Source organism: Myotis myotis, unplaced genomic scaffold (genome assembly GCF_014108235.1).
Source record: "Myotis myotis isolate mMyoMyo1 unplaced genomic scaffold, mMyoMyo1.p scaffold_m19_p_13, whole genome shotgun sequence".
In the NCBI taxonomy this organism is placed as follows: domain Eukaryota; kingdom Metazoa; phylum Chordata; class Mammalia; order Chiroptera; family Vespertilionidae; genus Myotis; species Myotis myotis.
This window is the reverse complement of record NW_023416317.1, coordinates 18317224-18329908: the sequence shown is the minus strand read 5'-3', so window position 1 is coordinate 18329908 and position 12685 is coordinate 18317224. Positions and strand designations below refer to the sequence as shown.

The 12685-nt window shown below is 41.2% G+C and overlaps 1 protein-coding gene across 24 annotated transcripts in view; it reads right to left on the bottom strand.

The window, feature by feature from the left end:
- Positions 1-12685, bottom strand: part of PBRM1 (polybromo 1) — a 134826-nt gene that overhangs the window by 62315 nt on the left and 59826 nt on the right. For all 24 annotated transcript variants that reach the window (XR_004971477.1, XM_036331957.1, XM_036331960.1 and 21 more), the window contains 2 exons: positions 10798-10903; positions 2788-3430 (listed from right to left, as the gene is read on the bottom strand). Coding sequence is in view for 23 of the 24 variants with exons in the window: in XM_036331957.1 (XP_036187850.1) it covers positions 2788-3430; positions 10798-10903 (749 nt within the window). In the remaining variant the exon portion in view is untranslated. The remainder of the gene's footprint in view (positions 1-2787; positions 3431-10797; positions 10904-12685) is intronic.

The window sequence follows — 12685 nt, the reverse complement described above, 5'->3', positions numbered from 1 at the left end:
ATGTATATATATTTTATTGATTTTTCACAGAGAGGAAGGGAGAGGGATAGAGAGTTAGAAACATCGATGAGAGAGAAACATCGGATCAGCTGCCTCCTGCACACCTCCTACTGGGGGGATGTGCCCGCAACCAAGGTACATGCCCTTGGCCAGAATCGAACCTGGGACCCTTCAGTCTGCAGGCCGACGCTCTATCCACTGAGCCAAACTGGCCAGGGCTTAACACCAAGTTTTAATGGGGATGTGGTGGAGAGTGACTTTAGACTTACAGACTATTTAAGTAAACTGAGAACAAGAACAGAAGTCAGAAGTCTAAACTCCATGAAAGCAGGGTTTGTCTGTTTTGTCCACTGGTGTATCCCATGCATTCAGATAATGCTCATAACTGATAGCCACTCAATAAACATTTGTTGAATAATTGACAAACGCAGATTTGATTGCAAAGTGCACACACACACACACACACACACACACCCCACACCCCAACCTTGGTCTTTCTCTTTATTTCTATTTCCTCTACGGAAGAATAAGGACCATTTCCCAAATGGGTCACTCCAGGGCTTCTCCAATCTGAACTCAACTCCACCTGTTCCTTGAACACACCATATTCCTTTCCTAATCCTATGCCATTACTCATACCACTTGTCTTAAAAGAATCCCACCCATGCGTCCATTTTTCCTGATGCCTCAAGCCTTTTTAGAACTCTAGTGCAAAGTTCCTTACTCCATCATCTTTACTAAATATCAATTTGTTATATGTTGTCTCATGCCTGGAATTATTTTTCCCTAAGCATAGGTCCTATCACAATCATCAGACTTCAAGTTCTTAGATCATAGAACTGCTCAAGCCTTATCATTCATGGCTGTGCTCCATGACTGGTGTCTTAGGGACTGTCTCAGTCCTATCTCTCTCCAGTGGGTAACAAAACAAGCCACCACACTTACTAGTTATGTGGCTTTGGGCAACTTCTCTCTGTGCACTTCTTTAAAAAAAAAATGTTTTTATTGATTTTAGAGAGAAAGGAATGGAGAGGGATGGAGAGATAGAAACATCAATTGGCTGCCCGCAATCTGAGTATGTGCCCCAACCCAAGAATCAAACTGGTGACCTCTTGGTTCATGGGTCGACGCTCAACCACTGAACCACATGGGCCAGGCTGTGAATTTCTATTTCACATGCAAACTAGGAAGATTATCACCTACCTAGAATGGCTATTCTAGAGATTATCTAGAATTTACAGATGTACATAACGTGCTTATTACCATGGTGATTTATGAAGAACAGGTGCTAAACAGGAATAGCAAACATTACTATTAATTTTTCTTTCAAGATCCAAAAAAATGCAGGCTTCACAGACTCCGCAGAAGGAATTACCCATCCCAACTGCCTAAAAGTCTAATTCTCAGTATGATAGACTGCAAGCTCTAAGAAGGGAGAGTCTGTATCTTTAACTTTTTACATTCCTCCAAGTGACTCCAAGAGCATAAAGAAGACACACTGTAATTGCTGAACTGAAATTGTTTTAACTGTCGAGCATACTATTGTTATGTGGCAAAAATGTATGACAAATCAAAATTAAAAGGGAATTTAAGCTTGATGGAAATTTAAATTTGATTGCTTCTTTTAGAACAGTGGTTGGCAAACTGCGGCTCGTGAGCCACATGCGGCTCTTTGGCCCCTTGAGTGTGGCTCTTCCACAAAATACCGACTTCTACGCATGGGCCACGAAGTTTTAGTCGCACTGTACATGTGCGCCTGCATGTGGTATTTTGTGGAAGAGCCACACTCAAGGGGCCAAAGAGCCGCATGTGGCTTGCAAGCCACAGTTTGCTGACCACTGTTTTAGAACATTTAATGTCAGCAGAAAGCACTTAAAGGGAGAAATCTGAGATTTAAAAGCAAAAAGTCCTGCCCTGGACAGTTTGGCTCAGTGGACAGAGTGTTGGCCTGCAGACCAAAGGGTCCTGGGTTTGATTCCAGTCAACAGCATGTACCTCAGTTGCAGGTTCCTTCCCAGCCTGGGCCCTGGTCAGGGCTCGTGCAGGAGGCAACCAATCAATGTTTCTCTCACAATGATATTTTTGTCTTTCCCTCTTTCTAAAAGTCAATGGAAAAATATCCTCTGGTGAGGATCAAAAAGAAAAAAGAGTCCTTTTAGGTACTTGAAATGGTGACCAAATTTAAATCAGTTTAATCTCAGTTCAATACCTTAAAACAATTTTAACTTATTTAAAGTATGCTTGAATTGAAATCAAACTTCAAAAGAAAACCATACAACTATTTCTAATTATAAACTTTATCCTTTAAAAAAATATTTTGTGACCCAAACTGGTTCAGCTCACTGGATAGAGTGTCAGTCCATGGACTGAAGGGTCTCAGGTTCAATTCCAATTAAAAGCATGTACCTTGGTTGCAGGTTCGATCCCCGACCCTGGTCAGGGTGCATGCAGAAAGCAACCAATTGATGTCTCTCTCTCACATTGATGTTTCTCTCTGTCTCTCCCCCTTCCTTCCACTCTCTCTCTCTTAAAAGTTTGTGAAAGGCTGTATTTTAAGTTTTGCTTTTCAACAGATCTCTAATTTTGTCTTATTCCTTCTTCTCATCAGTCCTAATCTAGATGCTCTCTCTCTAGAAGTTCTGGCTAATCAGAATTCAAAATAGCACTCCACCAACTGTAATCATGCACCTAAGCTGAAACAGTACATCAAAGCAGAATTCTTCTGTTTTACAATAAATATCACAGTTTATATATATATAAAAAAAAGAAGTGGTTTTGAAAACATACCGATTCATCCTTCTTGCCCTTTCTAATACTTCAAACATATGCTCTTGAAATAAATCAAGCCGCCGGTAGCGATTATTTTCAACATTCTTCCTAATTATGTCAAAAGTAAGAGGAGGTTTGTTTGGAAAGCTGGGATCCACAGCAGGAATTTCTGCTAAGGAGTCACTATAGCATCTTCCCTCATCATCCTGGTGACTCATGACTGACACAAAAAGATTGTGGATAAGCTCTTGAATCAGCAAGGTAACATTTGGAACATGCGAGTCCTCATCTCCCTCCAGGTCTCTCCGAGTTTCAAGCAGGACTTTGTGTAGGACAAGGGCATCTTTGTAGATCAAAGACTCAGGCTCATTGTATGTACAGGCGTTGTTAAACATCATAACAAAGTCCTCAACCATGGAGTCTATATCTTGGTATTTGTTGGCCATCATATGACTTCGAATTTTTTCCATGTCCATTGGCTTTTTAATGGTCAGGTAGTAGTCAGGCAGCTCAGATCTGGAGGGAAGTCTCAGAAATATGGCACTGAGGCGGCGACCCCTCTTATCAGTATAGTTCTTTACAGCTTCATATACTTCATTTAGTTTCTGCTGCATTGGTGTCATGTATTTTGATTTTTTAGGAGAAACACCACTCTTCCTACCTGAAAAAAGAGTTAATGTTAAATGGATAAAATGAAATAAATGAACCTAAATTTGTACATAGTTGGTAGAAATGGACTATTCCAAGTGATTTGTAAAACATAGTAATTAGCGTATCTCTAGTGAAATATATTCTATTGCAAAGAAAGAACTGGGAAAAATTTATACTGTTTCAATAATCATGTTTTTGGTTGGAAGGTTGTCAGGGCCAGCCTGACAGGTTGAGCCGGGCTGAGGCAGAGAGGTGGGAATTGAGAAAAGAAATAAAGATAGGAAAGTGGGATTGGGAGGACTACAGTTTTCGAGGAACTGAAGCAAGGTTATTAGCTACACAATCCTATTTATACACAAGACACTGAATAGGAGGTCAAGAGGAATGTGTTCTTTGTTCCTCTTAATCTCTAAGGGAGAGACACAGCAGAAGGACAAGTTCTTAGTACAGCATATCTCAGCAAAATAGTTACAGACTTCTTGGTAAGCCATGAAAGGCTGTTCTTATTCTACTGATAATCGCCATCCAAACAAGTCTGGGAAAACTGTGTGGGTAAGGGTCCCAGCCTTGCTGGCCCCTTCAGGTGCAAGGACCTTGCCAGCTTACATCTGGCCCCCAACAGAGGGTAAATACTGTTATGTGAATATGGGAGAACAAAGAAAATTAGTAGTTATGTGGCATTCTAATTTCATCACCAGTGGAATCCTTGTGGACTGAGAGTTTCATCATGAGTGAAAAAGAGATAGATGCTACAACAGGACACTAAATAAAAACCTTATAGCTTTATATCTCAATTGAGAGTAATAGTATGAACTTAAAATGTATTTCATCTTTAAATATAAAACACACACACACACACACACACACACACACCCCTTTCCTACATCTGTCCAATGAAAATCCTAGAAACAATGACCAACCCAGTAGCAGTATAGTATATCCCTATATAGTTTTGACTTCTTACCATGGCCATGTCAAAAGAACATAGCAGCCAGCCTAGGACATTAGCATCAATAAGGACAATAACTAAATGGGTTAAAATTCAGCAATATGTTTAAATCTAGTAGTTCTTAATGATACATAAAAATCCTATATAATAAAAGGCTAATATGCAAACCGACTGAATGGCAGAATGACTGGTTGCTATGACGCACACTGACCACCAGGGGCAGATGTTCAATGTAGGAGCTGCCCCTTGGTCAGTGTGCTCCCACAGCGGGAGTGCTGCTCAGCCAGAAGTTGGGCTCATGGCTGGTGAGTGCAGCGGCAGTGGCAGGAGCCTCTCATGCTTCCGTGGCAGTGCTAAGGATATCTGACTGATGGCTTAGGACAGGGAGTGGGCCTAAGCCATCAGTGAGACATCCCCCGAGGTCTCCCAGACTGTGAGAGGGCGCAGGCTGGGCTGAGGGGCCCTCCCCACCCTGAATGCATGAATTTCGTGCACTGGGCCTCTAGCAAACAAATAACCAGGTAAATGTTGGAGATGTCAGTAAACCAATGCAGTATTCTGAAAACTGGTAAGTAAAGGGGAAAGGGAGGAAAATCTAGCTTTCATCCTTTCAAAAAACAAAAGCAACCAAAAACCGTACCACCAGGCAATCCAATATTGAATGAGGAAAAATTTCTCTATATAAGTATTCCAGCCAGTAAGTGAGTAAGAAATGTTAACATAAAATTATCACTACTTTTACATCTCTTTAATGAATCAATAGCTGAGCATCAGTAGCTGTTAACATAATGGAGAGAAACAACCAGATATCACATGCCACCTGATGGAAGATAATATAGCACCTCTGAAGTTGGACTTTGTGACAAAGGGAGGGGATGAGGATCAAATATAAATTTGATCAAATCTCTGGCTCCAATTATAGGAAATACAAAGGCCAAAAGAGCATGGCAAAGGAATGCGATTAGCAAAACCCAGACTGTGGGAAACTATAGTACAAACCTACATTTTTCAACAACTGTGAAGGAAAAAATAAAGAGAGGTGGAGGGGAATTTAAAAATTAAAAGAAGCACCATTAGCCGAAACCGGTTTGGCTCAGTGGATGGAGCGTCGGCTTGCGGACTGAGGGGTCCCAGGTTCGATTCCGGTCAAGGGCATGTGCCTGGGTTGCGGGCATATCCCCGGTGGGGGATGTGCGGGGGGCGGCTGATCGATGTTTCTCGCTCATCGATGTTTCTGACTCTCTATCTCTCTCTCCCTTCCTCTCTTTAAAAAATCAATAAAATATATATAAAAAAAAAAAAAAAAAAAAAAAAATAAAAGAAGCACCATTAAAATGCAATGTGTGTTTTGTTGATGGTTTCTTTTGCTGTGCAGAAGTTTAAGGAACAAGAAAGCCCATTGCATGGGAGAACATATTTGCCAATGTTATATCCGATAAGGGCCTAACCTCCAAAATTTATAGGGAACTCATATATCTTAACAAAAGGAAGATAACCCAGTCAAAAAATGGGCAAAGGACTTAAATAGACACTTTTCGAAAGTGAACATATAGAAGGCCAAGAGACATATGAAAACATGCTCAAAGTCACTAACCATCTGAGAGATGCAAATCAAAATGACAATGAGATACCATCTCACAACTGTCAGAATGGCTATCATCAATAAATCGACAAATGACAAGCACTGGCGAGGATGTGGAGAAAAAGGAACCCTCATGCACTGTTGGTGGGAATGCAGACTGATGCAGCCACTTTGGAAAACAGTATGGAGTTTCCTCAAAACATTAAAAATGGAACTCCCATTTGACCCAGTAATCCCACTTCTAGGAATATATCCTAAGAAATCAAAACACCAATCAGAAAGGACATATGCACCCCTATGTTCATAGCAGCACAATTTACAACAGCTAAGATTTGTAAACAACCTAAGTGCCCATCAACAGACAAATGGATTAAAAAACTGTGTACAGCCCTGACTGGTTTGGCTCAGTGGATAGAGTGTCGGCCTGTGGACCAAAGGGTCCCGGGTTCGATTCCAGCCAAGGGCATGTGCCTTGGTTGTGGGCACATCCCCAGTGGGGGGTGTGCAGGAGGCAGCTGATCGATGTTTCTGACTCTCTATCCCTCTCCCTTCCTCTCTGTAAAAAATCAATAAAATATATTTAAAAAAAAATGTCTCTTTACATTCCACGTTCTGCTTACTACCATTTCATTACATAGTATGCACAATGATCTGTTAAAAAAAAAACAAAAACAAAAACAAAACTGTGTACATCTACACAATGGAATACTACGCTGCTGTAAAAAAAAAAAATCTTACCATTTGCAACAGCATGGATGGATATGGAGAGTATTATGCTAAGTGAAATAAGCCAGTCGGAGAAAGATAAATTTGTGGAATATAATGAACAACATAAACTGGTAAACAAAAATAGATCCAGAGACAGAGAAGCATCAAACAGACCATCAAACTTCAGAGGGAAGGTTGTGTGTGTGTGGAGGGGGGGGCAGGGGAGGGGGGAAGGTAAGAGATCAACCTAACTACTTGTATGCATGCATATAAGCATAACCAATGGACACAGACACTAGGGAGGTGAGGGCATGTGCTGGGGGGTGGGGTGGGGGGCCGGGGAGACTCAATGCGGGGGGGAAAAGGAGACATATGTAACACTATATGTAATACTTTAAACAATAAAGAATTTTAAAAAAATGCAACGTGTGAACCTTCTTTATATTCTACATCAATCAGACATTGCATTAAAACGTGATACAACACAATTGTAGAAACTTATTATGAAGCATCCTTGACAAGCTGAAATGGAATCTAGTCAAGCCAATATAATTAAATTCCATTTGTAAGAAATAAGGGGAACAAAGGAAAAAGTTAACAAGTGAACTGAACTGACTAACCCAGAATTTGGGACTGTACAAGAAAAGTGACCTGGTTCCTAAAGAGTCAATGGCGTGAGGATTAAAAAAACAGTAGGGAAGTGCTCTAGATTATGAGTTTAGGGGCATAACAATCAAATGTAATATATAGAACATAATTAGATCCTGACCTGAAGAAACCAACTGTAAAAATACATTTGTGAGACAACTAATAAAATTTGATAGGTCATTAAATGAGACCCAGATACTAAGAAGCTGATACTTTTCCTGGCCGGTGTGGCTCAGTTGGCTGAGTGCCTTCCTACACACCCAGAGGTCACAGATTCATTTCCCAGTTTGGGCACAAGTCCAGGTTGTGGGCTCGATCTCTAAGAGATAGCCCATCAATGTTTCTATCTCTCTCTCCCTCTCCCTTCTCTAAAATCAATAAAAAATATTTTTTAAAAGAGAAACTGATAATTTTGCTAGATGTGATAATGACTTGACCCTTGAACGCTAATTTGAACTTCGAGGATCCATTACAGATGGACTTTTTTCAATAAACATATAGTGAGCCTCCTGTATCCCTAGGGTTTCGAATCCACAGATTCAATTAACCCTGTATTAAAAACAGGATTTTTTATCCTGGGATGGGAATCTACATATGAGGGCTCATGTAAGTTACATGGGAATTTTAGGGACATACCCTTAAATCCCCAAGTTGTTTAAGGGTCAGCTGTATCTGTATATTTCAGAGATCTATACTAAACTATGTAGAAATTAAATGACATGATTGGATTTTCTTTTAAAATAGTTAGAACCAAAGAGGAATATAGGAAATAAGAAAAGGGAATATAGGAAATAAGTATAATATAATCTTTTTTTAAAAAAATGTTTTTATTGATTTCAGAGAGGAGGGGAGGGGGAGATAGAAACATCAATGATGAGAGGGAATCACTGATTGGCTGTCTCCTGCAAGCCCCACACTGGGGATCGAGCCTGCAATCTGGGCATTTGTCCTGACCGGGAATCAAACCATGACCACCTGATTCTCAGATCAATGCTCAATCACTGAGCCATGCCAGCTGGGCAATACAATCTTGATAATGCTGAGCAACAGGTATAGCATACAGAATTTCATTATACCATTCTTTATATTTGTGTATGTTTGAAATTTTTCGTAATATAGAGAAATGAAAAGGTAACATTACATGTTAAAATCTCCCTTCCCCAAAGTTAAAGAAACACATGTATTTTTATATATTTAGCCACTGTTAAATTATCTATTTACTGGTTGATCAAATTTTAGTGTCCTAACTCAACTTACAGAATTACTTCTAGTTTTTTTTTCATTTTTTACTTGTTGATTTTAGAGAGAGGGAGAGAATGGGGGAAGAGAGAGGGAAGGAGAAAGAGAGAGAGAGAGAGAAAGAGAGAGAGAAAGAGAAAAACCTGGATTTGTTTCATTTATTTATGCATTCATTGGTTGATTCTCTATGTGCCCTGACTGGGGATCAAATCTGCAACCTTGGTGTATCGAGTCAATGAGTTACCTGGTCAGGGCCAGTTCTAGTTTTAAAAGGCACTGTGTCCCTAAAAAGTAGAAAAATGTATTTCATTTCTGCAAACCTTTTTTGTATGCTTTTACAATTCCATGAAAAGACAAATAACTTAAAAAAAAAAAATCATCACCAAAGCTATTGTAAAATTCAGTGTACAGTCATTTCATTTAAAAAGTAGAATCACATTTCCCTATTCAGTAAATATGGCTCTAAAAAAATATGACAACACCATTATTATTTGTTGGTATTTACTTCATTAATTATAAATTTTAATAAAGCAGAAATGTCTTGCTTAGCCTAATGGTAGTAATTATTTTTGAGTTATTCTTTTCCTTCAAAGTTTTTAATACCATCCACACACCACATTCAAGACAGCTAAGTTAACTTATAGTACAGTGGCTGGACATCCCTACCCTCTTAAATTCTGTCAGTAGAAGTTGCTGGGATTCATTTTTAATTCTAGTAATCAGCAAACATACAAAAACCAAAATTTGCCACTACACTCTTTCAGGCATCATATATGGAAAAAAAATACCTATTCTGACTAACATTTACAAAATATCTACCACATTTAAGAAAGTAAACACCACCGACATTATATTCTATTCCCAAATGCTTTCCACAGTTTAACAACTTAAAATATGGAAGTGAATGCTTGTTCAAATGCATTCACCATTTATTAAGTACTAGCGGCCCGATGCATGAAATTCGTGCACATTAAAAGGGGATTAATTAGAGGAAATATTTTAATATTGCTATTTGCCCTTTCTCTATAATAGAAGTGTCAGAGATGAAAGAAAATTAGTAAAATGTATATGAAAATCTTCCTCCTGTCAGAGTCTGGACTGCACCACGGGACCAGAGTCAAGTCCCCGCCCACCCACGTGTGCCTCAAAATCACATGAGACCCAGACCCAACCAGCCCCCGCTCCCCGATTGGGCTAGATCCAGACCCGCCGGTCCCACCCTTGTCAAGGGCTGCCGGGCGGGGGGCACGGCCTCAGGTCCCCCAGCCTGAGCCGGGGGAGGGGGGGGAGAAGCATGAGGTCCCCCGTCAAGCCCCACCATGTGGGGGATGTGGCCTGAGATGCCTTGTCAAGCCCCACCATGTGGGGGGGCATGGCCTGAGGTCCCCTGTCAAGCCCTGCTAGGCGGGGGGGGTGTAGCCTCAGGTCCCCTGTCAAGCCCCATGGGAAAGGGGCACAGCCTTAGGTCCCCTGTCAAGCCCTGCTGGGTGGGGGACACGACCTGAGGTTCCCTGGCCTGGAGTGAAAGGAGCAGCCTGAGGTCCCCCGGCCCAGGACTGGGGTGGGGGGTGCACCTTGAGGTCCCCTATCAAGCCCCACCATGTAGGGGGCATGGCCTGAGGTCCCTCAGCCTGGCGCCGGGGTCGGGGGCACAGCCTGAGGTCCCTCAGCCTAGTGCCAGGGTGGGGGGCGCAGCCTGGGGTCCCCCGGCCCAACACTGGGGTGGGAGGCACACCTTGAGGTCTCCCGTCAAGCCCCACCGGGCGGGGGCACGGCCTCAGATCCCCTGACCTGGTGCTGGGGTGGGGAGTGCAGCCTCAGGTCCCCCCTCAAGCCCCACTGGGTGGGGGGCATGGCCTGGGGTCCCCCGGCCTGGTCCTGGGCCGAGGGTGTGGCCTGAGGTCCCCTAGCATGGCATCGGGGCAGGGGGCACAGCCTGAGGTCCCCTGTCAAGCCCTTCCAGGTGGAGGGCGTGGCCTGAGGTCCTCTGTCAAGCCCCATGGGGGGTGGGGGGCGCAACCTCAGGTCCCTGCTGATTGTTCGTTGAGGCTCGTTACGGGAACTCAGCCTCCACTGTGGGTGCAGCCATCTTGTGTTATGGAAATCCCGCCTCTGCTGTGAGCGCTGCCATCTTTGTGGCAGAGTGACAGTCAATTTGCATGCCCACGCTTTATTATATAGGATTTTTCAGCAAATCAGTAATCTATCCTTGATAGACTAAATGGAATAACAAACTGTGAGGTTGCCTTACTCAGCTTGAGTTTGGGAGAAGCCATGTCATCATCATCAGGCAGTGGTCCCAGCTCTTTCCTTTTATCTTTGAGTAACTTTTCCAGGATGTGCGCATCGTTGTACACCTATATTCCATAAATATATTTACAATTATTTTCTAAAATACTTACTAATCAAGTAGAATATATATATCCATAAAGAAGTTTTAAAAATACAGGTTAGAATAGTTTGGAACTAAAGAAATAAAGCTTGAGATCACCATCAAATCACATCTCTGTGCAGTGGGCTTAGGCTTCAATTGATTTGTTAACACATTAACACCGGTGACTGACACTATACTTTCCGCCTGGACTCGTCAGTCACTGGTGATGCCAGCATATTGGTGAAATCGGATATCGCGGGCTAAACGGAAAGGAAGACAAAACAGGCTTGGTGCTTAACGTGTTAAGCTTTCCAGGTGATTTTAATGTGCACACAAGCATGCTAACGTTTGAGAACTACTATAGTAGAATCATTGCAAGTGACTACAGAAGTTTTAGAACATATTTACATGTTTTTTCCTTCATAAATCTTTTTCACTGGACCCTCAAAGTAGCAGACTTAGCTCAATGAAAATTAAAAATTAAAAATATCTAATAGTTGAAGAGAATATCTCAAACCAAATCCCAGGTTAAATGGGATTTAGCATCAGTCTGGAATCTGATCTGTAAAAAGCAACAATCACTGCTTAAGCGCTCTCTGAAGAATGATTGACTGAAGGGTAGTATATGTAGCTGAGAACAAGGTCACATCCCTAATGGCCCCCCACCACCTCTACAGAGGGGCTCTGTCCTCCCTATCTGCTGCCAGAGCAGAGGGACTTAGGGAATGTGACATTTTCCTTGGCTACTTCTTAAGGGTAGTTTTTTTCTCTATCAGTGGCAGACATGGCACATTAGCCATTGGTACTGAGGATAGTGTAAACCCTTATAACCGAGAACCATTTCTTTGCTCACAAGCATCCTACTTTATTTTATATTCAAATGTAAAAGCAGAAGAAACAAAAAAATGATTTGAAAATGTTTCTTTATTTCTGGGAGATTTAAAGTAGATAAAAGAAGTTAAAAAAGGTACCTGTACCCCATCCATGTTAACTACAGCATTATTTACAATAGGCAAGATATAGAAACAACCTAAGTGTATATCTATGGGTAAATGGATAAAGAAAATGTGGTGTACACACATATACACACACACAGAGGAATACTATTCTTGCCACTTGTGACATCATGGATAGACCTTGAGGGCATTATACTAAGTGAAATAAGTCAGACAGAGAAAGACAAATACTGTATAATTTCACTTATATGTGGAATCTAGAAAACAAAATAAATGAACAAACAAAACAAACTCATAGATACAAAAACAGATTGATGGTTGCCAGAGGTGAGGGTAGGCAAAATGGGTCAACAGTTACAAACTTCCAGGTATTAAATAAGTAAGTCCTGGGGATGTGATGCACAGCATGGTAACTAAAGTTAATAATGTTGTATTGCATAGTGATAACTGTTAGACTTATTATGATGATCATTTTGCAATACATATAAATATCAAATCACTATGCTGCATACCTGAAACTAATACAATGTTACTAATACCTCAATAAAAAAAATAAAGTAGCCCAGCTGGCATGGCTTGTTGACCTATGAACCAGGAGGTCACAGTTCAATTCCTGGTCAGGTCACATGCCCAGGTTGCAGGCTCTGTGCAGGAGGCAGCCAATCAATGATTCTCTCTCATCACTGATGTTTCTATCTCTGTCTCTCTCCCTTCCTCTCTGAAATAAATAAAAATATAAAAAAATAAAAATAAAGTACATAAGGGCATAAAGTAGAAAAAATATCAAAGAGAGAAGAATATATATTAAC